At 41.1% G+C, this 25,928-nt stretch overlaps 1 protein-coding gene and 1 long non-coding RNA gene across 3 annotated transcripts; both read left to right on the forward strand.

The window, feature by feature from the left end:
- The first annotated feature begins 241 nt into the window (after positions 1 to 241).
- Positions 242 to 14,343, forward strand: khdrbs1b (KH domain containing, RNA binding, signal transduction associated 1b). Of its 2 annotated transcripts, XR_014772016.1 has the most exons (10): positions 242 to 632; positions 3,887 to 4,008; positions 5,161 to 5,277; positions 5,653 to 5,799; positions 8,281 to 8,414; positions 10,039 to 10,270; positions 10,681 to 10,748; positions 11,102 to 11,160; positions 11,961 to 12,149; positions 14,275 to 14,343. XR_014772016.1 is itself a non-coding variant. In XM_084738552.1 (9 exons), exons 1-9 carry the CDS (start codon positions 539 to 541, stop codon positions 12,065 to 12,067), a joined length of 1,080 nt encoding a protein of 359 aa, XP_084594678.1. In that variant the 5' UTR covers positions 243 to 538; the 3' UTR covers positions 12,068 to 13,278. The 2 variants fall into 2 exon arrangements, 1 of the variants encoding a protein (XP_084594678.1); XM_084738552.1 differs by lacking the exon at positions 14,275 to 14,343 and having other exon boundaries at positions 243 to 632; positions 11,961 to 13,278.
- A 4,122-nt stretch (positions 14,344 to 18,465) lies between these two features.
- LOC146312733 (uncharacterized) lies at positions 18,466 to 20,632 on the forward strand. The gene is made up of 2 exons (XR_014772017.1): positions 18,466 to 20,021; positions 20,142 to 20,632. It is a non-coding gene; the product is annotated as an uncharacterized LOC146312733 (long non-coding RNA).
- Positions 20,633 to 25,928: the final 5,296 nt, after the last annotated feature.

Raw genomic sequence — 25,928 nt, forward strand, 5'->3', positions numbered from 1 at the left:
GCATATTATTGGAATAAGTTCCTATGAGTTTCCCTCAGAGAAAAGTGAAGCCAGTAGTTTGGACTTGAGTAACTTCTAGTCGAGTGGATATTATTAACAGAACCGTACAGGGGGCACACCCATACCAGTATTGAGAATCAGATAGTGGGATCATCGCTTCTGGAGGCGGCGCGCAGGCAGCCACACAGCGCACAGTAGGCGGCGTCAGGGCCGGAGAACTACGTCCTTCTGAGCTCACTTCCGCCGGCTTGAGTCGGATCACTCTTTACTGTCTCTCACCGCTTTTGTTCTCCCATTTCCAACCAGCCACCGCTGCTGAGAAGAGAGAACCAGGAGGTTGGGAAACCACAAAGACGCAAAGTAGCGGACCAGTCCGTCGCAGAAACGCCTGGTAGCCACATGCAAAGCGCCGTCCGCACAGAGGATACGCGGCACTCCGTAGTTACATAACTGGACTACTTTTTTTCTATCATTGTTGGAGCTTTTTCACGCTTTTTTTTTGTTGCACCGAAACTGACTCCTGCTCTCTAAACTCAAAATGGAGAACGACGACAAATACCTTCCCGAGCTGCTGGCGGAGAAGGACAGCCTGGACTCGTCGTTCACGCACGCCATGAAACTTTTAAACGCAGGTAAAGTAGTGTTAAATTGTGTTATCCTGTTTTTAAGGATGTGGTTTATGCTTTGACTTTAAGAGGAGCAATATACGGTTCGCACACCTTCACGCTGTGAGCGCCATGTGTTTGCGGACGGGACGTGGACTGCCCCAACGCAACACCAACACGAAGTCTTTTCTTACCTCAATATATGAATAAGTGTGTGCGGGATATATGGAAGCACGCAGAAGTTAATTAGATAATGGCTAATGACTGGTGTCTGCGGTTGTAAATAGCCCAAAGCCAACAAAACATCAAAGAACAAGACACACTTTCAAATGTAACTCTGAATAATTTCCGCTTCCTCTCGTGCAGCTGCGTCTGTCGAGTCTGTTGTTTTCAGTAACCGTCGACTCTTTCCGGACACACGGTCGGTTGTGTTTTTTTTTCGGTGTCGAGCCCCTGTTGAGCTCATTGTCTGGCAGCTATGTTGCGCAGCAGCATTTAAATGTGCGCCAGTGTCGGTGACTGGGGGTCACCTCGCTACTTGTGAGCCGAGAGGCGGCCTAGCAGCGGTGTCCCGCCGTCTGCTGGCCGCTGCTGAAGTGTCCTTGAGCAAGAGACTGCAGCCTTGGCAGGTCCGGGTCTGCTGTCCTGTATCAGTGATGGAGAGGGGTCAAAAGAAAGGACTGTCTCTGCTGTCCGTTTCCCTGTAGTCGCCAACCACCTCTGAAAACATTTATCATATTATATATATCTTCTAGATTTATTTTTAGAGAATGTAGCAGAATGTGAGTTTTTAGGTATAATGTCATAATGCTGTTAGGGATGTACCAGAAAATACCATAATTTAGCCATAAGGTTGGTACTTTTAAATGGTAAATTTTATACTGGCATCAGCACTGATACCTTGACTTCCTGAACATGACTTTTTCGGTACCAATTTTACAAAAATCTATTTCAGTAAAAAGAAAATTATATTACACTTTATTGTGTGATTAGTCACTGAAGTAGAAGAAGCCTTTCAAAGTCATGGGAACAGCTGGAGCAACTGATTTTACTCAACCTGGATAACTGTACTAAAATTAAGGAAGTCATGGAATATTTGTACACTATCTGTCTATGTAAGAAATATAATTATTTGTCAAAATTTTACTTCTTGTATAATGAAGTGTTTTTTTTCTCTATACTATATAGTATTAAAGCAGTTTGTTCAGTTAAAAAAAATATCAGACTTAAGGATCCAGCCCTACTTTATAAGGGCATGCCATTGATACTGTGGATATTAAAAATATACCAAACACCATTAGGACATTATAACCTAGCTCTTGGTGTAGATAAATTGAAAGCCATATGCTCTCCCAGTGGTTCAGTCTTTTTCTGTTTCCTGGTAATTTCCACGTGTCAATTTTGAAACCTCAAAAAATAAGGGAGTTTTTGAAAAAATGTGAGTTTCAGAGACTTTTTAAAGTCGGCATTCTGGTGACTGTTGAAGAATGAGCATGAGAAGTAATGCAAACAAATACTTATGACTGATAGTTATTAACTGGAAAATACGATGGGACTATAGTGCTGTTGTCTACCTGGTAGTCCAATTTCAGATTTGATCACAGAAATAGAATATTTCATAAATGTTTTTCTATGTGTAAAAAAAAAAGATGAAAATCTGTCATAAATTGGGAGAAATGCAGGTGAATTGTGACCCTGCGAAGAAATGAGGATAAGGCAATAAAAAATGTCAAACTCCCAGGAAAATGGGGAGGTTTGGAAAGAATGGGTCTTGCATGCTGCTCCAGTCAGATATCACAGGTACCTATTCAGGGCACAAATCCAGTAGCCACCAGACAAGTGGCCGGTGGATTTGCCTCAGTCACCAGCCATAAAAATAACGATGTAATCTATTGAGTGGCCGGTCAAATTTGACTATAACTAGCCATCTGGCCGACTGACAAAGAAGTCAATTTTCGTACCCTGCTGCCACTGGTAATGATCAAACTGGTCCCTTTGTCTAACAGGATGTGCAAAATGTAGGCTACATCTCTGAAAGTGAGAATGATCGAGAAAGACAAAGTGTGTCAGTCTGTGTGTGCTGTGGTTCAACATCCACTGAGGCTCCCTCGATCTGCAGCTGGTAGAAGGTGGTGGAGCTGACATGTTTGCACATCGCCGGCTCAGGAGTTGTCATGGCCAGGAGTGAGGAGGAGGAGGAGGTGGTTTGAGATGAAGTGCTGTCAGTGATGGTGCTGGAGACTAGGTGCTGTACCATATGGAAGAGGTGACAGAAGGTGGTGGAGGGAAGCGCTGATTGCTGCTTCTCAAGGCATAGCTGAGAACTGTGTGTTTTCAAATTGTGGTTTAAAAGGTTCAGGGTTAGGTCTACCAACTAAAGATTGTTTTCATTATTGGTTTGTCTGACAATAATCTTATCTAGTTGGCTAATTCTTCAGATTAGAAAGTGTGTGAAAGAGTGAAAATGGTGAAAAATGTAAATTCTTGTCATTATTGCTTGGTTTGACAATTATCTTGTAGATTTAATTGGTTAATTCTTTAGAATAGGAAGTGCAAAAATGATAAATGTCAATTATTTTCATCATTGATTAATCTGACAATTGTTTTCTTGTTTCAATGGGTTAATTCTTTAGATTATGAGGTGCCAAATAGTGAAAAATGTCCATTCTCACAGTGTCTTTACATGTTTTATATCGTCTGATAAGCAAATCAGAAGTCAAAAATATATTGTTTTTAATGTTGTGGAAGAGAGAAAAGCGAAAAAATCTCACATTGAAGAAGCTGGAACCAGACATTGTTTGGAGTTTTGCATGAAAAATGTCTGAGTTGATGATCAACTGTTTCAGCTCTATTCAGGGTGTTGACAAGATCACAAAAAGGTGCCAAATGAAATGCATCACACATACTCTTTCATCAATTTGTGTTCATCAGGGAGCACTTTTGTTTGTGAGCATTCAGAACACATTTATTGTCAGTACATATACTGAAGGATTGAACATTTTCTTGGTTAAAAACAGGGAGGGATTAGGCTGAAAAGTGAATGTTTTTAAAGATGTCCAGAGTGCTTAGAACTGTATCTAATTAAAAATAGTATAAGAACTTTCCATCCGAATTTTAAGACCCAGGGTTGGCTTATGACCTGCAGATCTCTAGGTCATTGCTTACTTGTGCACAAATAAATACACATAAATCCTCCTCTTAACTCTTATGTGTTTTACCACTTTGCATCCTGTTTGTTTGCATGAACACTTTGGCTGAAACACTTCCTCTTCCCCTTCTAGAAATTGATAGAATCCAGAAAGGCGAGACTAAAAAGGAGGCAGAAACGTACCTGGACCTTTTCACAACAAAGAACATCAAACTTAAGGAACGAGTGCTCATACCTGTCAAACAGTACCCGAAGGTGAGATTTCTTTGCCCTTGTTTTTTTTTTTTTTTTTTTTTTTAAATCATCTTCTTCCCTCTTGATTTAATTTATCCTGCAGCCGGGTTTCAATTACACAAAGCCACGGGGTTACTTGGGAGTCTCAAATTACTCTTCTCAACCTTGATCTTTAAGCTCCAGAGTATAATTACAGCCGATACTGGTACGTTTTAAAATATCACTAAAAGGATCAAAATGTTAATATTACCATGGGGAGGATGGCTCTATATTGCAGTGGAAGTCACATTCACTGGAAGATTAAATCTTTTCTGTTTGTGTTCAGCAAATGTTTCCATTCAGAGTTACTTGGCTCTATCATGTAACCTCAGGTGTATTCATCCACAACAATTCAGTCTGGCTCACACATAAGGCTGCATAGATTTCAGGGTGATAGTTTATGATGTTATGCCCTGTAAAAACGCATTGCCACAAACACATTGCATGTTGTTGAATTTATTTGCATCAGTTTGAGTCACCTAGATTTATATGGCAGCTATGTAAAGTCAGGTTGTGTAACTTTTTGGCTTCTGTTTTCACAAAAATGATGCGCCTTACTTCTTCAAGATTTTTTTCCTCCAAGAAGTTCTAACAAGAATAAGATCTATAGATGCAGACCCACCTCGAGCATTAGATCAATATGATGTAGGAGTCTGGTTTGATCTCTAGCAGGCTGTCTTAGTTTGGTTTCAGTTGGTACGTCATTCTGCCCTGTCAGGAACGACAGAGCTAATGAGTGTTTTCAGATTACAAAAGCTACTTTTACAACTCCACGAGGAATTGCCTCCTCGGGGGCAACTCCTCGCTAAATGTGTTTGGCAGTGACAACTAATTGTAGGACACATCATATACACGTGGTAATTACTTTGTTCAGAGATTGAGGAGGTAAAGATTGCAGCTTTTGATCACAAGTTGGTTCTGGTTCAGCGCTCGGGATGATTATACCGAATAGTAACTGACGGCGTTACAGCCCCCAAGGGCTCATATCGACCTTCTCTGCTAAATCTACTACTTAAGGCTGCAGTATGTGCAACAAGACCCCTGACAGTGATTGCTCCCTCACTCTCTTGGTATTAAAACTCGCCTCTGCTTTGACTGTCAGGCTCATTTTGCTCTGCTTTGTTTTGCTATTAGTTCAATTTCGTGGGGAAGATTCTGGGACCTCAGGGCAACACAATCAAACGTCTGCAGGAAGAGACCGGAGCCAAGATCTCTGTGCTGGGCAAAGGATCCATGAGAGACAAAACCAAGGTAATAACACACGCACATCTGGTGTTACGCACCTGTGAGAAGGGTACCTGAAGCGATAACACATCTGGCCTGCACTTGCGTGGGATGGCAGGTAGTGAGCCCAGATGGCGTCAACTGGCAGGATAGCTCAGGTGAACATTAACGTAAAGCCAAGGGCGTCCACGTACCGCACATCTGCTCCAGGAATCTTCAGGATATCCCACTAAACATGTTATCTACTAGTGTGATGTGATTATTAAGCTATATAAAGGAAGGGAATACCACACTTATGCTTGATATCCTCTGAGGTGGAGGAAATGTGATATAAGCGTCTCTCAGAATTTCATTTTAGAGTTAGTGGTGTGCCCTCTTTGACTCCTTTGTCCCTCATTCCAGGAGGAGGGGCTGAGGAAGGGCGGCGAGCCGAAGTACGCCCACTTGTCCATGGAGCTGCACGTGTTCATCGAGGTGTTTGCCCCCGTGCCAGAGGCCTACCTGCGCATGGCCCACGCCATGGAGGAGGTCAAGAAGTTCCTCTTCCCTGTGAGTGTGACTCCTATTGAGTTTGTGTCGTGTCGGCGTCCAGTGGGAGCCTGTATTGACTTCTCTGTGTGGACTTTACCAGAGCTGCTCCTAACAATTAAATTTTGCCCCAATTAAGTTTTTGATAACCCATGCAATTCATCATGTAGCTTGTAAAATGTCAAATATATTTACAAACACTCATCACAAGCTAACAGAGGCTAGAGTGACAGTTTGTCAAATTGTAATGATGAATCAGTATTAAACTTGAGTTATTTTCTGTCAGTCAACTAAATGATGAATTGACAACTCAACACTACAAATTGAACTGGGGCTGCAATTAATGATCATTTTCATAATCAAATTATTCTGCCAAAATATCAATTTTGAAAAATGACTGTTATAATTTTCAAGAGCCAAAGTTTCAGATATCTTGTTTTGTCTAATCAACCCTCATCATCAAAATGATTGATTCACTCTCTCTCATCAGAGACGAAGAAAAACTACCAAATCATCACAGTTGGGAAGCTGAAATTGGGGAATGTTTGGATCAGTGTTTAGCAAAAGTACAGATGTCAAAATAGTTGCTAATTAACTTTCTGTTTCCAACTAAGTAATACATTTATGAATTGTTTCCGCTTGAAACTGAGCCTTAAACCATAAGCCACACACTTGTTCTCAGTCCACCTCAGTTGCTCCCTCTCTGTGCTCCTAACAACAGAAGTGGACACCATGTCATACCCAGATTCACACAACATCTTGACCTCAGTGTTGATCTGCGTTTCCCAAAGTCCAGGTTGAATGAATTTTCTCCACAATCCAAACATATTTAGCTTACTGATATAGAGAAGTAAAGAAGTCAGAAAATACTAACATAAGAGTAGGTGGAATCTAAGATTTGTCACTTTATAAAGAATAACTCAGACCGATTAATTGATTATCAAAATGGCTGGCAATTAATTTAATGGTTTGCAACTAAATGATTAATCATTGCAGCTCTAGTGTCTTTACCTGAATCTAATCCTTCAGTGAGTCAGGAGAATCAGCTTGGAGATGTATAGCTCCCAGACAGATATGTGGTACACTGCACAGCCTACGCTCACTTTATTGGTTTTATGCTGAGAGATTCTTGAGCGCGGGCCAACCCAGGCTGCTGTCAAGCCCAGCTGAAGCCCATAGTGCTCGAACAATGGCTCATGCCAAAGCAGGCCAATAGGGGATCACGAGATGCCCACATTTTTTAATTAGTGTGCAGGGTGCAATAGATAGAATCAAAGGCAAGATGAACGGGCTGATGAGGCAGTTGTGATGTCGGTATCGGTGCGATATGTAAAAATCCGTCCTCTGCAGAACCTGTCGTTACAATTTAAGGCCATAATCTGTCAGGCTTGACAGGCTCCATTTGGATCCAGGCCATATTTTAATAAATGAATCAGCTTCTCAGAAAATGGATGGATGTGATTTGTTGTTGAAAATGTTTTATGTATTACCTGTACTGCTCCTCGGGTATTCCAGAAGGATCTGACTCTTTTGTTCATGTTCATGTCTTTTATATCTGTATTCCTGTATGTCTGCCAATGTAAATGCAAACAGAGAGCCTTGCTCCTGTGTGAAGGATTTGCAGATCCTTGACACCAACACTATATACAGATATTTTCTATAGTGTGTCATGTCTAAAGAAACTTAATTAATCTAAACTCCTTGATGGGTACAGACAGGTCACTTTTCTGTCTTGTTAAACGCAACTGCAGCCACACTGCTTCTCCTCGCCCGAGATGAATTTCTAATCAGTCAAATGTCTCGTGTTTGCAGCTTTTGCTGCAGATAAATTGAAAGCTGCCGCCTGCACAGCATATTCTAGTGTCTGCCTTTTATTATTTTTCTTTTTCACCATCATTAGAGCTCCATCAGAGTTCCAAGGACTGATTTATGAAAAAAAAAGATTGGGTCACAGTGCAGCCTTAGCGATGGCTCCCTGAAGGAAAGCGACGGATTGTGTAGCGGGATTTGTGCTGCTCAGACAGGCAGCTTCGCTAATCCGCCCCAACTTCTTTTTTTTTTTTTTTTTTTTTTTTTTTTTTGTGGATGGAATAAGGTAACCGTCGATGCAGTCACAGCAGACTTGTCAAGAAGTGCAGGGACAAGTGATTTACATTTCGTGCATGATGGAGAGGCACAGGAAGGCAGCGAGTGTGGATGGATGCTTTCCAATCTCCCACATCCACGACCCCCCTCCCCTTCTCTTTAACACTCAGTGAGTCACTGGCACCGAGACTTTTTCTTCCACTCGCTCTGGTAACCATTGGGGGGATGCCGTGTTGTGAGCAGCTCTGTAATTGTGTTTCATTCTTTTATTCATCGCTCGTTCTTTCACACTGCCTCCTTTTCTTCCCTCCTCTCTCTCCTTTTTGCTTTTTTGTTTGTGCGCTTTCACTTTTCCCATGTTATGTGCTGTTGTTTCTCACCCTCTGTTTTCTTTTTATTTTCTTTCTCTGTGTGTAGGACATGATGGATGATATCTGCCAAGAGCAGTTCATGGAGATGAGCTACCTGAATGGAGGCCAGGAGCACGGAGCCCGTGGCCGAGGGGGCATGCCGGTCAGGGGCCGTGGCGGTCCCCCTGCTGGAGCACACAGGTGTGGAGATAGGCACACATGCAGGCTTTCTCATGTAACAGCTGCTGGGTTACTGATGAAGTACAAAGACGTTGTTGTTCATCTACCATTATATCAAAGTATATCAATGAAAATGCTGAGCACAGCTGGAAGAAACATTACATTTACTTTTGTGTAGGAGCAATTTCTGGAAATCTGTAGGTATTTTTTTGACAGATGGAACATTTGACTCACCTCATGCAGAGAATACAGTCTATATTGTATTCCACCTATAATGTCAGACACAACTTCAGTGAGTTGAGAGAATATCAGCCAATCTAAATCAACAGCTATGATGGAAATGAAATGGCATGAAAATCTCACATCACAATTATAGAGACCAAAATTGTCCTGGTTATTGCTATAATGTGCTCAAAATTTCGAAGAAGTACTGAGACACGCACTGAAATCATTTCATCAACTTTTATATTAAAAACCTCAATGATCATGTTCTTTAGCCTGTCAGTGTTTTCATTGGCACAAAATAAATCTGTTTCATGCTGCGCTTTTGTTGATGCTGGATAGTGTTGGATGCAAGTTTTTGAAAGCACAGTAATCAAACAGTTTTAATGATAATTAAAATTTTAAACAATAATACTAATCATCTGGAATTTGATTTTGGTTCACTGTGAAACTGCTAATACTTTCATCCTTTGATGTATATACTGTAAATTCCAGATCCTCCTTAAATTGTGAATTCATGTTAAGTTTCTTGATTAAAAAATCATAGTTTAAATGTGGTGAATTAAAAATGATTTTCCTTTTAAAATGCAGAGTGTGACATCTTGGCAGACAAACTTACTGGCTTTTTGGGCGCAAGTTGGATGAAAAGATGAAAACCGATCATGTGTCAGTACAGTTAAAACATGTAGCTTGAGCCATTAGGCAGTTAGCTTAGCTAACCGTAAAGACTGAAAAGAGGAAACAGCTAGCCTGGTTCTTTCTGAAAGTAACAAAATCCACCTACCTGCATCATTTAAAGCTACAATTTGCATTTGTGCATTAAAATGTCTAAACATGCTACATGTTACAAATTGTGAGTTGTGTACTCACATGATCCCACATTTCCAACAGTCTTCAAACGCAGTGAAATCCATAATATATTGAAGGTAACGGTGTATTTCCTGCTAGCCATTGCTAGCTAGTTGCTAGCTACTATAACTTACAGGAAAACACTGTATATGTCGGATCCGTCCGAGAATGAGGAAGGAAGTCAGTGCATCTGACTAAACATAATGTTTAGCTATGGTGGTTGTTTAAAAGTGAAGATGACTCCCATGATCTAATGCTACATCACAGTGTCATCAAACTGTCTTTTCTGATTGTTTTAATGTGTGAAAGACAGCTGGTTGCAGAATTTACATATTGTGCATTAAAAGCTCACTAATTAATATTTATTTAAGCAGATGTCTTTCTATTTCCAGTTTTTATACTAAACTAAGCCAACTGGCTGCTGGATGTAGCTTTATATTCAGTGTACAGACATGAGAGTGTTATTGATCTTCTCCTCTAACTTTTGGCAAGAAAGGAAATAAGCGTATCTCCCAAAACATCAAACTTTTCCTTCAAGACAAGAACACTATTAACTCTGTGCTCTTTTCTCCAGGGGTCGAGGAATGCCTCCTCGCGGTGCTGCCGCCCGGGGAGGTGTCACCCGAGGCGGCCCAGCCAGAGGTGGCGCAGTGAGGGGCGCCCCAGCAGGCCGAGGAGGACCCGCGGCACCCGCCAGGGGAGCTGTGGCACCCCGTGCCAGGCCTCCAGCTGGCGGGCCCCCCCAGAGGATGGGGCCTCCACCCTCCCACCCGCCTGCTGCAGCTGCTGAAGGCTACGAGGAATATGTAAGTACAACTGCGAGTGGAGGATGGTTTTTATCTATCCATTTAGTTGATATAAGGATGTCCTCAGCACCCGTTATATGCAATATAATTATGATATACAAACAAGGAAAAGATCTCTTAAAACTTTTGATAAAAGAAATGATAAGACCTGTGAGCAATATGTGATGCCATAGCTAAATCTGCCCTCTCAACACGTGTCTCCTCTGAACGAGATTGTTCCAGGCACTCTGTTAGCTTTGAATTGCTCGTCCGTCAACACCGGAATAAGTGATTTGGGATGCTCAAGACATGAGGGGAGCGTGTCTGCTTTAGTACAATTGTAGTTCTTTGGGGACACCTTGACATTCATGATTCATGAACGAGCCTCGCCTTAAATCTCACTCTGTTTCTCTGTTTCCCTCCCTCTCCAGGGCTACGATGAGAGCTACACAGACACGGCCTACGACTCATACGACAGCTATTACAGTCAGCCGCAGGCGTGAGTGAATCAGACGTCTCTTTGGTTTTCACCTGCTTCTCACAAAGTGCACACACACATCGCCTAGCTGCTAGTTTCACTCGAAAAGGGATTTGAGAGCAGCAGAAAATACTTTTTAGCCACTCTGCACAAATTCAGCGCTGATGGTACTTCATGTTTCACGGTTTGGATGGCGGTGTTATTTAGGAGGACCAGTCGGGACTAAGATGTTCCATGCTAGAGAGCCAAGCTTTGATCTTATTCATGGAAGCCAATTATCATTCCCCTAGACATTACAGTCAGCAGCTACTTGATGTTTTTCAAAGATTAAAAGTGATGTTTTTTTTTCTTCTCTCTCTGTTTTTGACCGTCAGAGAGCCAGAATACTACGACTATGGACACGGAGAGTCCACCGAGTCATACGAGTCCTATGGTAAGGAAAAACTTTATTCCTTGTTAATAAAGATGACCCATTTTATACTGTTAAAGATGTTGAATATAAAACGTGAATATAACTATGACCAAAGAACAAATGTTAGTTAAAATGTTTTTTAATTGTATTCAATTTGTCCTGCAGTATGCAGCATTTCTTAACATGGTAACATGAATGCATTTGATTTGTGAATTGATTCTTATAATCTCCCAAAGAAGACAAATGTAACAAAATCTAAAATTATTGATAGCCTCAACAACACATAAGGATACTGCTAAATTTCAAAGTTAAAGTCACTGTTATCTTTAAAAGTACCATGTGGAGATTTTATGTTTGTTTACCACTTTACACACCATGGTGTTATATTTTGAGTAAAATTGAACAGTCTAAAAATAATGATAGCCCCTACAACCAATGATGATAAAAACTAAAGCCACTAATTGTTAACTTTAAAGGTGCCATGTGGAGGGTTTTTTTAGTTCTTTTTTTTTCTTTCACCACTATTTGTGCCATGTTGTGATATTTTTGAACTGACTTTAATAAAGTCTAAAATTATTGCTAGCCCCCACAATACATACTGATACTGAAGTGGAGCTCCATACCATGTGGAGTTTTTTTGTTTTTTAATCACTAGTACTATTTTTGGAAATGAGTCTGAGTCTGTAAACTTTGTTTACAAGACAGTTCCACAGGATATCTTTAATGTCCTCTCACCAAATTATTTTTTGTACTGAATCTTGAAGTGTTTTGAAACCATATTGGATTGTAAACATGTTTATTTTTGTCTGTGTCGTCTCCAGGTCAGGATGACTGGAACGGGACTCAGCGATCAGGTCCAGGAAAGGCCCTTCCCCCCTCCAGAGGTGCCAAGACGCCTTACCGGGACCACCCATACCGACAGTACTGAAGCGGACTCACCACCCTTAACGTGTCGCCCTGACTACCGCCTGTCTACCACGGCAGCTCTCGCTTTAAGCAGCCCGACAAAAGTAATTGTCCGTTTTGTCTTTGGTTTGGTCTTTTTTCCTACACCGGACTTTATACGAGAGAGCAAATTTTGGGAACTGAAAATCGGACCTTGTTTTTTGAGATTTGACCGCAAACTCCCTCCCCCACCACCTAACCAACCAGCCACCAATCCCTCCAACTAAAGTGGCTTTTAAATGGGTTAGAGAGGAGAAGTTGGCATCCTCCTTTTGTTCTTTTTCATTTGAGTTTTTGTTTCTTTTGCTGTACTTTTTTCTCTGACCCTTTTTACCCCCCTCTGGCTTTTTTGCATTGTTGATCGTTAATTTTTTAACTGTTTGGGAGTAATCATTTCTAGTGGAATTAGTGGCTCATTATCCACATGTCTAAGGAATCCATTTTAATTGTTTTTAAATACAAAGAATCTGTCGAGGGTCAGTTGCAGATTCCCATTTAGGCTACATTTCAAAATTCTGTTAATATAGCCAAATAAAAGACCTTTTAAACTGTCAATTATGTAATATAGAAACAAAAAAAACAATCTTAAATTAAGTGAAGGTTAAAGAATCAATGTTAATGGAATCAGTACAATTTCATTCTTGATGATGGTTTGTTTTTAAATAGTTCTAAAACGTTGTCCATTTAGACTTAGGCAGCAATATTTGTCATTGTACTTAGAGTTTTGAAATATAGCCCTAATAGACACTGTTGAGATGGACTGTCCTCATATCCTCAATTTGTTTTACATGTTAAAAATTAATTTTAAGACTCTGAAGACAAAATGTTTATTATTTAATGAGAACACGGCCGAGAGATGGCCTCCTGTTATGCTAAAACCAGTTCAGGTCTTCATTTTGTGATCTGATTCTCTATAAACTGCATGCACAAAGTACACAAAGAAGGATTGGGACAAAAATCTCCACATGGGTCTTCTCTTTCTATAGAGAAGGGATCCTGCAGCTCAATCCGAACTCTTGTACATATTTTAAAACATCCTAACTGTACTTATTCTGCCACTAGTATCTGTACCCTCTCCATAAAATGCATTATGCTACATGTGTAAGCTTGCCTAAATAGGTTACTAAATCTGTCTCAAAAGATGTTTTGCAGCAGTTTGTCAATAAAGCTTAGTTTGTTTTTTATGAAACTTAACTTGCTTTATTTGTTTCCTGTCCTAGTAAAATTCTGAAATGGCTTTTTTAAAACAACTTTCAGCAGTCAGATGTAGGTGTTTTCCTTTGTTTCTCATTCAAAACCGCATTTTAAATCTAAATGAATGTATTGACGTCTGAAGACTTTAACCCTACTAAATGATGTCTTGATTGATTATCAAAAGAGCACAACTTATTCTTTCTCTCTCTTTCTATACTTTTTAAAAAGGACCCAGAGGTAAGACCTCTAAAATAACCTGGATAGCTTCCTAATGTGTATAGAGTTCTAAAGCATTGAATGCCTGGGTATGTATAAGACTTTTTCAATCCTCTTACCTGTGGTCGTAATCGTTAATGAGAATTGCTTTTATAGCATCTGAAAATTAATCTGAATTCAAACCACCATTCAGGTCTAGGCTTCATTGTCATGAATGACGCTGGCGCGATGGCTACTTTAGTACAGAGTAATGGCAGTGCAATGGAGAGGATGGTTATAACCTAGAGAACTCCACTGTAAAGGTAACCTAACCCTAAATGTTTAATTTCGTAGTGTGTTTATCCATTGACATAAACTTGCTGGTAAATGCGTAGTTTCTTAAAATATCATTACAGTCATGGCAACAAAAAAGACTCAACTCAAAAGTAAGAAAAACGTAACTTCCAATATCATACAGTAGTGCATTTTATGTACCAAAATAACTGTTCTGTGTACTAACAAAATATATTAGAATAGTGTTAATGCAACTCTTGCTAAAATGATCAAAGCCAAATCTGTCAATATCTTCTGTACAGTTGAGCTGCTGTTACTTTTTTATTTGCTGTGTAAAGGTTGCTTACTGTAATATTTAAAAGGTTCTGCCTGTACAAAGTTAATCCAAAAAAGAAAGCTTGAGTTGCATGAGCATATCTTCTCCTGTAGACGTTGCATGATCTCTGTCTCAAGTTTCTCCCAGTGTTTTTAGACGGGGTATTGATTTGGGGTTTGTCCTTCCTCCAGGCACAGCTATCGGTCACTGAGTGCCCCGGAGACTGACAGTCTGCTGAAGTGTGACCATACAAACCTCAGGTTGGTCCGCCGCTGCACCCGTTTCCATTCCTAAAGGACCATACTGCTGGTTTTTGCATGCTTTTAGCACACTGACTTAGGACCTGCATATTTTTTTCATCACTGCCATTCATACAGCAAGTCTTGGAGATTGATTTTTCTACCTTCCAGGCAGCCATTAGTGTCCGTTAATGTTTTTACAATATGAAAATCAACTTGCATAAGAGTTGAAACTTGCATGAAATGTGTCATCCATCACAGAGAGGAAATCCAGCTTCTTTATTTATGTATGTTTCTTTTGTCAAACTTACAAATTGCCTTTGTAGCAAGCAACTGTATTCAGAATCCATTTGGACTCTTCCCCTGTTGGTGCAAAGTTTGTTTCCAGAGAGCAGCCTTTTTAAAGGAATAGTTGGACATTTGCGTTCTTGTTTAGGTCCACTTACAGTAAATATTAGGGCTGCACCCGACTAAAGAGTTCCCTGATCCACTAGTAATTGTACATTTTGGAATATTTATTATTTGAATATATATTTTTGGGAGCATCAGGAAAACGTTTGTGTTCCAGGGCTGAGACAGGATGTTCCAAGTAGCATTGTTAACATTGCTACATTACAGAGAAATACAAAACACAAGTCTTGTATTAAACCCAGGAATAAATAACTTGCAGATGCTTGCAGACTTATCAACATGATGGATAATATACACTTCCAAATTAGCTCACTACAAGCTCGTTTTCCCCCACCTCACACATTTCCTGTTTCTGAACCCGCCACGTCTCGGTCGTCAGGGCCACTGTAAACCACCTCAGCACTATATTCCCTGTCGTCAAGTTGGCCTCCGCTGGCCTCAGAGGTTGTGATTTGTCACAGTCTGGCTGTATTCATTTTAGTTCCAGTGCTGATACCAGCAAAGCTCGCCACCAGCTTTCCCCGCCTTGGTCCCCTCCTCCTCCTGGAGATCCAAAGCTCTTGCGCCACCAACACAGACAAACACCAGCGCTCCCTCGGTGCACTTAAGTGCAAGTGCCCCATGCTGCTTAAGGACGTCTGTGTTACAAGTTCAGAGTTCCATGTTGCAGCCATCCCTGACACTTTTCCTGGCCCTACCAAAAAGGCACAGCTCCCAAATGGAGTTTGAGCTTTTTGGGGGTTTTTTTGCCTGTGACTGAGAAACTAATGGTTTGGTCAGCTATTAGGGGGCTCCCAGGGTAAATATGATGCTACATCCAGCTTAAAGACAACAAATGGCAAAAAGGCTAGCCTTGCTCCATCCAAAGGTAACAGAATCTGCCTTTGGCACTAAAACCAATGTGTAAATACCTTTTTACAGGGGAGGATCCAGTAATTAACGAACCAAGAAGTGGTCAGACACATGCTTCCCTGTGAAACAGCGCTTTGTTAACATTTTGACTGTTGCCTTTGGCCAAGATATTTTGTCACCATTTCCAATCTTTCAAGTTGAGACAGCATGATGATTTCCTTCAACCCTTTTTGATTACATCCCCAGTCATACTGTGTGCCTATTTAGCAATATACGCCAAAAAAAACATTTCTTTGTATTCTTACAAAATCCAATTTCTTACTGTAAAACAAGATATGGCATGTGTGTTACTTAGCTTTTTACCATCCAGTTTCAACCAATAATCCACCTATTGATCAAAGAGCTAAGATTCTTTAGTAAGCTAGCTTGCAACAGCGTGGTTTGTCTGATTATGATACGCCCACTTTTCAACGTTTGAATCAAATTCCTGCCGAAGTAAACGTGCCTGTCCTGTTTCACTTGGAAATAAGTCATGATGCAAAAGCTAGATACTCTAAGTAAACTTTGTAGTCCCTGCTTGCAACACTAACTTTTAAAAAGCTGGAAAACTTCCCTCTGTGACGGATTAGCCATCTCAAGCTGTAATGCAAAGTTATTCCCAATTTGTAGGTAATGGTCTAAAACATTCAGAACCACTGGTAAGGTCCTTTTTAAACTTTTCCCATTTTCCACTGAAAGACTATTGTCCAAGAAACTTTGCTACAGATGCCTGTGGGTATTTGAGCCAGTGTAACATTATACAGCAGCAGCACGTTCATGATATTCACAGCATTTCAAAGGTTGGTTGATTCTGATGATTGCCCAGCTCCTGTAAGTCGCCCCGGCTTTTGACAGTGCCTGTGAATTGGTGTGTGGCCGCGCTAGCCTTCAGCGAGTCTGAGTGAGGGAGAGCGCGTCGCCGGTGTCAGTGTGGTCGCAGGGAAATTGACTAATGAGGATCCATAGCTCAAGGCTCTCTGACAGAAGGAAAACAGGAACGAGGGGACTGTGGCGATTCCCGAAATGTAACCAGCAGGAGGAGAGAGGTGTCAGAGGGATTTCACATGATGTCCTGTCCGTGCCCCAAAGGCAAGAAAAAGTTAAATAAAGGCTCGAAAAGTAATGCTCCGTGGTCAGACTTTGAGAAACTGGCATTTTAGTTGAGGGAAGCTGGATAACGAACCATTTAGAAACATTTTTAAGACGTGTTTGAGTAGAAAGGTCACTCGCTTGTTTGAAGATTGTGTTCAACACGACTACGGCCAGTTTGTAGACATGTTAGACAGAAAATCCTGTGTATTTCTTTGTGTCAATAAAGCAGCACAGCAGCTGGCTTGGAGCTCCTATTTTCACAAAAGTCCCTGAGCAAAATCTGTTCTTATATTTAAAGGCGTAGTTCAAATTTTTTGATGTAGGATTGTATGAGGTCCTTGTTGATAGTCAGTGTATTAGCTATAGCAGATAGTGGTCAGCATGCCCCCAGTTTGGAGAAGCAGAGAGGAGTACTGGCGCTGAAGCTAAGCATTGTACTGCTGCAGACAGGGTCAGCAACAAAATGTGTTTTAGCCACCTAGAAAGGGTCAACTTAAACAAGTCTGTCAGTTTAACTGTAGCTGTATTTACTCTACTTTGCCGTCTGAAAGCTTTATCTGACAGGAAACCGCTGTTATATGAGCCAGATGTCACTCTCTCCAAACACCTGTGGACTTTGGAGAGAGTCATATTTGATTTATACAACGGCTTTTTCACATCAGAGAACGGCAAAGTTAAGTGGTGAAAATATTCTTAATATAGCATAAACCTTTAAAAAGGTCCACCAAAAGAGAGAGAATTAAAGTACATGCTATATTTAGAATATTTTGACTGCTTTACCTTACTAGAGTTGCTGCTCTGCCTCTGCCTTGATCTGTTGAGGGTCATCCACACCAAGATCTCGAACTGTAAAAAATGTCGTTCTAAAACTCAAGTGGATGGTGGCGCCAGGACTGCAGCTGTGGTGTGGACAATATCATCCATTTTATTTGGAAGATTGTATAACTATTTTTATTTTACAGTTCTCTTTCTTGGTGTGGTTGTTTTATTGTGTGGCGGTGAATCCAAACTATTGGACACCAAAATCACACAGTAACACAAATGAACAGTCAGCAGTAGACCAGTGACTCCTGTGTTCTGTGAGGTAAAAGTGCTTTAGCTGCATTTAAAAAAAAAAAGCACACTAATTTTGGTGTGAAAACTGTATTTGCATTGGTGCTGTGGGTGTGCAGACCGCCATCAACTGTATGTAATAAACTATGGATAAGTACCCCATACAACCCACTTCAGATAACCTGAACCCTTTAGTAATGAAAAACAGATGCAGTTTCATGTCTAGACTTGTTGAAACCTCACTTTAAATAATTATAAAAGACGTCTGCTCCTGAAAGCTGCTGCAAAATTCTCTAAACTGAGACCTGTGACCACATTAGCTGTTGATTGAAATATTAATGCACTAATCCAAAGTCAACAGTCTTGCCAGTAATTATGTCTTACTTAGGGAAATGTTGCTTAGCTACTGTTGAGGAGCCGTGCCGCTTGGCAGGAAAATGACCTTTTTAATTATTACAGCCACTGCTCAGAAGATTAAATTAAAAAAGAGTGGGCTCTTTTTTTGCCAAACACCACCTCTTATCTGTCATTAAATCACTGAAGCAGAGCAGGATTTGTGACTTGTAGAAAGCAGCCTTCTGTGTTTACATGTCTCCCCCCCCCTGTGCTTTTTGTCTCCTCTGCAGTGACGCCGTGCTCGGGAGCAGCTCAGCATGAAGGAGGTGGTCAGACGAAGCTCTCGGGGCGGGGGGTGGGGTGTGGGTGGAGGCGGGGGAGAGTCGGCCCAAGGCTCGGGCCTGTACGCTGGCAGGGAAGTGAGGGGGCGGGGGGTTATGGTGGCCGGCCGCCAAGTGACCCACAGGAGCCAGCTGATGTGGCGCGGGGGGAGAGAGGAGCTGGAGCAGGACTCCGACTGCAGCTGGTCAGCGAAGAATCTCGGGAATCCAGAGAGACTGAAAACAGCTCTCGTTTTATGTGGACTATTTTTTACAATTTCTACATTTCATGTCAGTATTGAATTACTGTGCATTATCCTTGTGTAATTATTTTCTAACATTGAAGACGCCCACTTTAAGCCTTTGCTGATTGCACGCCGCTGTACACAGCTTCCGCGGACCACCCCCTCTCCCAACAAATGTAATTGTTACAGCCTAATTTACCATAAAATGAGCACTCCTGTTATAGTAGGCTGTGAAATTGTTTTAAATTTCTATTAACCCGTTGAATTAGACAAGAAAAGAACGCTTTCTGCAAGTCGAGCGCTTATTCAAAGGGAATTGTGTGACATCTGCGTCTCAAGCGTTTGATTTTTTTTTTTTTTTTCAAACATTCCGGCTGCGTGTTATTTAGTATCCATGCCTTATTGCCGCCTGAAATTAGAGTCAGCGCTCGGGAGTTTAAGACGCCCGCGGAGCACGGATCAGTATCTCGCTGCGGCCGAGTTCACTCACACACACGCTCCGCCGCATCTTGGCACTGCACGGCCCCGTGCAGCCCCGAGGATATCGAATGCAAATGCGAGCGGCCTATTTGCATGTACTCTCGTGTATCCCCCCCCCTGCAAATGTGCAACACTTTCATAACCAAACTGCTGGCCTGTTCTCGCCGCTTCAGCATCCAAGTATGATAATTCAGCGAGATGGACCCAGGAGGAGAGCTTGCATGTGAGAAAGGGACAGAGGGTGAAGACAGACATTACTAACTCCCCCCATCTCCATCTATCCATCATGCCTCTGTTGATTTGATTCCCCTCCATGCCATTTTCTGCTATTATCGCTGATGATATTACGGCTGCCTGTGGTGCCGAGTTGCATTTAGAGGTCAAAACTGTACTTTCCTGTATTAAAAACGCATTTCTCTGCCCCGATTCGCTGGTCAGAGGCAGCATTAGCCAAGTCAGAGCCTCCATTTAGTTTATTGAAAAAGCTAGCAGCACAGAGGATAGAACATTAGATATTAGGATAGAAACCATCATTTGAGATGAAATGTCAACGGGCCATATCCAAAACAGATCATTTTTCAGTCTTTATGTGCTATTATGTCTAAAATAATGATTTCTGTGTCTCCTATAATCAAATGAAAGATAAGTGATGATGCGGAAGCCGTCTCTTCCATTTGAATCGATGAACTGTCAGGAGTGTGAGGCTGCAAAAGAAAGTAAATGTTACTGTGCGATGATCAATAAAAGAGGACTTGAATATGAGCGAAAAATGCATCAGTCATCTGTGTCTGTTGTTTCTGCCCACCTCCATGCAGTCCACCGGCGTGGCGCGTTCACATAACGCTATACGTGGGAGAATAGATGGAATAAGGTGAGAGACAGGAGGCCAGGCTGTCTTGTCTTTTTGAAGCTGGGTGAGGAGTTTTTTTTTGGGGGGGGGGGGGGTACAGAGTGTGGAGGAGGATGTGCTAAAATGAGTGTGTGTGTTAAGAGGTGGAGATGCTGTGGGCAGATATGGTGGACAGCTGGATTCTTCTGGTCCTGGCGGATTCACACCATCGGAGGAACATCGCATGCTGATGCCTGTGAAGACGGTGACAATCAGCCTCCCCCGTGCGCACATCAGCTGCTGCTTCATCAGGAATCGGCCAATAATCGAGGTGACGTGGTGGAATGAGCTGACCCCCCGCATCCAGGGGAAGCTTTGAAGATATAAAGGGAAGCCTACTATAATAACATAATCTCTGTGCACTCTTTTGTTCACACAGTAGAGAATGAACAAAGCTCAAACGATGGTCCCCAGTGGTGCAAAATGGGACTAAAAAAAGGTCACTGAGCTGAAGTCTTTTTAGAGTTCATTAAAGAAGCACTGCACACTTAAATGTGTTTTTTGAGATGTAAACTAAATCGTTTGTTTGCTGTGATGAAACAAATCAATGCTGGCTTTAATATTGGCATTTATTAATAAAATGATAAAAATCAGCATTTTATGGGTTGAAATTTTTATGATTTTAAATCATCCTGAAACTTGCAGGGCCGATACTGGTAGAGTCAGTCGTGTGTGTGTGTGAGGGGGTCCTGTGTCAGTAATTTAAAGGTACAGTACGCAACATTTCTGAAACAAATCAATGTGTAGATTCGTATAAACGGTATCCTTCTCAATCATCATTTATGATCCACTAGAAGCATGTGCCTGTATTTCCTTATTTTCTCATTATTTCGCTGTACTAGCGATGCTTGATCAACCCAAAACAACAGTACTTGACGTTGTGCCAATAAGACTCAACAATGAGCTATCTTTCCGGTGTGTTCGTGAACAGCTTGGCCTCAGACAAATCCTACTGATTCTACCTCTAAATTCAAAAAAGGAGGTTGACATCTAATCAGAGTTGTGCAGCCCACCTCCCCCAGTTCCTCTCTTGAGTAAGAGTCTGTAACAGCGCCCATTTTCAAATATATGCTGATTGAGACTCAGTATTTTTCTATTTTGCTGCTTTTGATGGCTGTAGAAGCACCAGACTGCATTTGCTCCCTTGATGATGAGAAACAGCTGGGTTATGGCCATGAACTGACAGTCCCTCGCAGACACATACCAGGGAGCCTCTCAGCCTCTCTGAGCTGCTAACGCTAGCTTGGTTAGTTACAGCACAGGTACATCATGGAAACTTTTTCAAGAAGGGCCCCCAGATGTGTTTCAAGTGAATGTCAAAGCACAGAAACAGAAGCATTGCAGACAGAGGCTGACAGCAGCTGTTCATGGTTGGTTAGCTTTGATTTCTAGCAGCCTGGTCTGTGTCGTATGCTGCAATCCGTTATACTCGGAATGTGGGGGAAAGACAACCTCCAACATGGAAAGGTGCAATGGAACTGTCACTCGGAATTCCAAGTCAGAAACTCAAGATCCATCTAGCTGGAGTTCACAGACATAATCACACCCACAGGCAGCAAACAGAATGACCTTTTCATCAGTTTTTACTATTTTTACAAGTGTCTGTGTTGTTAAACATGTTTTAACAAATTTGTATTTTCGATTTCTATTTCCCTTCAGTTTATTTGTGCTTGATGGACGTCAAGTTGCTGTGGATGCTTGTGAAGTTTGTAGATGTGCCATACAAAACGTCAGTTTGCTGTGGGCATCCATATTTTCCAAAGCAGATGTGGGAATAACAACTTGGATGAACTTCCGACTTACAATGGAATGCAGCTTTAGTCACAGGGCCCAGCCTCTAAAGTGGTTGTCCTGTGCACCCTCAGCTCACCGCCCTTCTCAATCCTGTGCCCACTTTTTAGCAGCGGATGCACATGAACAACAAAACGTTTAGCATCAAAGGACAGGGCTGTATTTTTCTTTTTTGTCAAATCAAAAATTAATTGATTGTACTAACAGTTACAGTATACATAGCTTATTTCTGTGTGCTATAAAGCTGCACTGAGCCACACTGCACCAGTAGCTGACAGGCGCCTTCATTACCATAAACATTGTAGTTTGTTTGGTAGTTTGTAACATGGTAGTCTGTAGTTTGTTTTGAGTCAATTCAACATCCACTTTTTTTAAAGGCCATCCACAACATGTAAGATAACTATAACTATATAATCATGTGAGCAATGAATGAACAATGATGAAGGACAGTTTTGTCAATAGCAATAAGCATGCGCCGTGCACTTCAGCTGTGTCAGCAAAATTGGATGATGAAAACTGATGACCTGTTTAAAGAAATTCTTCATAGATGAGCTAAAAGAATCCAACACTCTTAAGTGAGTTTTCATCTTTTGAAGGCAGATCTTATTCATACTTCTGATGAGTCAACATGGATTCGATGTTATCGTCAGAGGACATCAATAAAAAACAAATCAATTTTAAGAAAGCGTGCCAAACACCGGTTAGCAATGTCTCAGGTAAAATGACACTTTCAAAAAAATGTCTAATTTGCAACCTTATGTCACGCTGTGTGATAATTTAAGAAGTTGACTGGCTGTCAGTGTTATTTATTGTTCTTCAAATCACTATGAAAGTGATCCTAAAAATACTGTTCGGCACTATTGTTATAGTTGTGGTGTGGACTCCACTGCCATCTGCTTCAGTTAGGGTGACTTTTAAGACAATATATTTCTAGTTATTTTTATAGCTAACTTTCATACGGTGGACGGCCCTTCATGCACCAAATATATATTTATCCACAGCTAAAAATAGTCCCAAACCAATGCAACATTTCTCATATTTGCTTAAAACTACTGCACAGCTGCTGAGGAAATTACTGAGCCTTTTCTAAAAACTGTTGTCACTGCCCAATGAAAACCATGTTTCTTCAAATTTAGGTGTTTTTTAATTCTTCAGATAAACTGATATTGTCCTTCTTAAGCTAAACAACCCCTTAAAAATTCATTTAGGTTACCTGAAAATTGCATTATCACAAAGATGAAAACACTGCTGCTCTGAAAAGTTGATGGAAAGTGGACATTTTGATGTGGGATACATGGTTTTCACAGAACAGTGTCACTATGAAAGTATATATTTGTGACCAGCTTCTCTCAGTTGGAAACAATCACTACAAAGTCCTTACACGCAAGAAAGTCTTGCAGAAAGTGTGTTGAAATCAGCCATGAAATAACCTAAAAAATCCTGCCCACTGTAAATCATCAAATACAACTCATATCTATCCATACTGAAGAACAGTGTGTCCTCAGTAAGAACAAACACCACAGACAGGGCAGGGAAGTACTGTAGTTACTCATGTTTTGCTGATGCTGAAGAAAATATGGAATAGTCTTTAAATGTACTATCATGCACTCATAATGTCATGTGTTTGAAACTCTCTCTCCCTGTTCAGAAGTGGTTCAGTTGCCACCAGATCCACCCACACTGAAATGCAAGCTTACAGCCTGCTGTAAAGCACTTCACAAATCCAGATTCTCTTACTACCACTCCTAAAACCCTAAACCTGGAAGCGATTAATACTCTCTGACATGCTACCTTTAATCTGCCTTTATTCCCTAACAGAAATGTGTTTTATATGCCATAGTTCATTCATTCCAAGCTTGAACAAACTTATGAGAATATAGAAGTCTACGCCCCCACACCTTCCATACCAAGATACCTTTGATCGTTCAGTTATTGTTGAGGATCTACACCGCCAACATTTGTTTCCAGCCTAGTAAGTCATGTAGTAAAGTGTCACATACATCTTATTTTCCAGCACATGAACTGCATATAATCTTTTTTCAGTGTTTTACACGAGTGCCAATGAGAAGACTGACACTCAACAAATGCTTTTCCTTGGTAAAAAAAAATAAAAAGCAGATTAGATATTCTCGCAGTTTCCCAGATTTTACAAAATTTTGTGATTCATACCATTACTGTTTCTTAAAAGTATTATCTCCATTTACATCACAAAAAGTGGAAACTTCTTTCATATTTGAAAGGCATCAGACTATTCTGTCTGAATCTGTTCGAGCCAACACAGCAGCCATGAGTCACACGTTTTCAAATTGGATTTTGAAACAACAGATAATTTTGCTGATGATTCACTTCCATGGATGGGTTTCTGAGCAGGTCTACCGAACACAGGCCCAGGGGTACGAGGGATCAAGCCGCTCCGGGGCCAGAGGCTCTGTTTGAAATGACTGTTAAAACCTCTCATTGAAAATTCAATCAAACTACAAACAGATGCAAAGTGACTACAAAAAAACAACACGACTACAAAGAGAGAGAGATGAAATCAAAGAGAGATGAAAAAAAGACTTAAAACAACTGCAAAGACATTAAAAGTGACCGTAAAGAAACACAAAATGATTAAAAACAAATACAAAGCAAGCACAAAGACATATAACTTATATGAAACACAAAATGATTACAAAGAGAAACAAAACAACTATAAAGGTACAAACAACAACTACAAAGAGACACAGATCTACTACACAGAGATGCAAAACAATGACAAAATACACAAAACAACAGCAAAGAGATGCAAAACAACTATAAAGAGACAAACAACAACAAAGAGATGCAAAACAACCACAATATATGCAAAACAACAGCAAAGAGACACAAAACAACTACAAAGAGACACAGATCTACTACAAGGAGATGTCAAACGGCCACAAAGACAGATAACATCTGCAGAGACTCTAAACAGCAGCAAAGAGTGACAGAGTGACTACAAACAGATGCAAAATAACCACAAACACAGCTAACATGTGCAACGGGACACAGAAGGGCTACAACAAGATGCAAAACCACCACAAGAGACAAAACTACAAAGAAACAGACCACAAAGAAATAAAAAAAAACACAAACAGATGCATAACAACTGTAAAGAGGTGCAGAATGACTACTAAGAGATGCAAAATGACAACAAAATAAGAGGCGGTGTTGTCTCTTTTGGCCTGGAGTTCTTGCTCCTATTTAGGGGTGGGGGTCCTTTTTGATGTCTGTGCCCAGGGTCCCCTGTGTCTCACAGTACGTCCATCCTCTATTCTTTTATTGGAACAGCTTTTACGCATGTTCTCATCCTCTTTATGTGCCACTTTAGGTGTGTGCAACTTCAGCACTGGCATGTACTTTCACACTAAAATAGTCCCGTCTCACTTTTATTTAGGTCTTTCCGAGGCTTTATTAAGTAGAACACAGAACTTTGAAGAGTAAATGTTGGTGTTTGCATGGGGATTTTGTCCCCCGTCTCTCCTGTGCTGACTGCACCGGGCCCAGTCGTCATCATGGATGGCAATGCTCAGCGGGGGCTGTAGTAGACAAATTAGGCCAGCTATATAAAGTGGATGAAGCTTACTTTTGAAATGGTTGCCATGGAAGGCTTACTAGATGCTGCAGTGCAATGTGGGATACTCTAGAGCAGGCCCGTGTATGTGTTTGTGAGCGTGTATGCATGCAAGGAAGAGACTGGAAGCACATCTTGGGTTGTTTATTAATGAAAGACGGAGTGAGAAGAACAGCGAGTGCCTCTGTGCGTGTGCATATCAGTTTCTGCTGAAAGACAGAGAGACGGTGATATAAAGCTGCAGAGAATGAGGAGTGCCTTTACATCTGTGTGTGGGAGGATACTGCAAGAAAATGTCATACCTGTCATGTTACCTAAATAACATTTATCAAGTTGCGAGATCACATTTAAAGAGCAACACGGCTCAGCTTAGTGTAGTTTACAATCTGAAAGCTCCCGACAGCCAGACCTTTTACTAATCCCATTGATATTCAAACCCATGCGTCTGTGTGTGCGAGCGTACACGGGCATGTTCACATGTTGAATTCTCACATCCCCGAGTGGCA

This window comes from Lutjanus erythropterus, chromosome 16, assembly GCF_056507025.1.
Source record: "Lutjanus erythropterus isolate fLutEry1 chromosome 16, fLutEry1.hap2, whole genome shotgun sequence".
Classification (NCBI taxonomy): domain Eukaryota; kingdom Metazoa; phylum Chordata; class Actinopteri; order Lutjaniformes; family Lutjanidae; genus Lutjanus; species Lutjanus erythropterus.

What these genes read in the sequence shown, in the direction of transcription:
- khdrbs1b (XM_084738552.1), top strand. Translation starts at nt 539, where the DNA reads ATGGAGAACGACGACAAATACCTTCCCGAGCTGCTGGCGGAGAAGGAC. An exon ending in CTGTCAAACAGTACCCGAAG is followed by an intron (nt 4,009 to 5,160) that starts GTGAGATTTCTT and finishes TTTTGCTATTAG; the next exon opens with TTCAATTTCGTGGGGAAGAT. An exon ending in CGAGTCATACGAGTCCTATG is followed by an intron (nt 11,161 to 11,960) that starts GTAAGGAAAAAC and finishes TGTCGTCTCCAG; the next exon opens with GTCAGGATGACTGGAACGGG.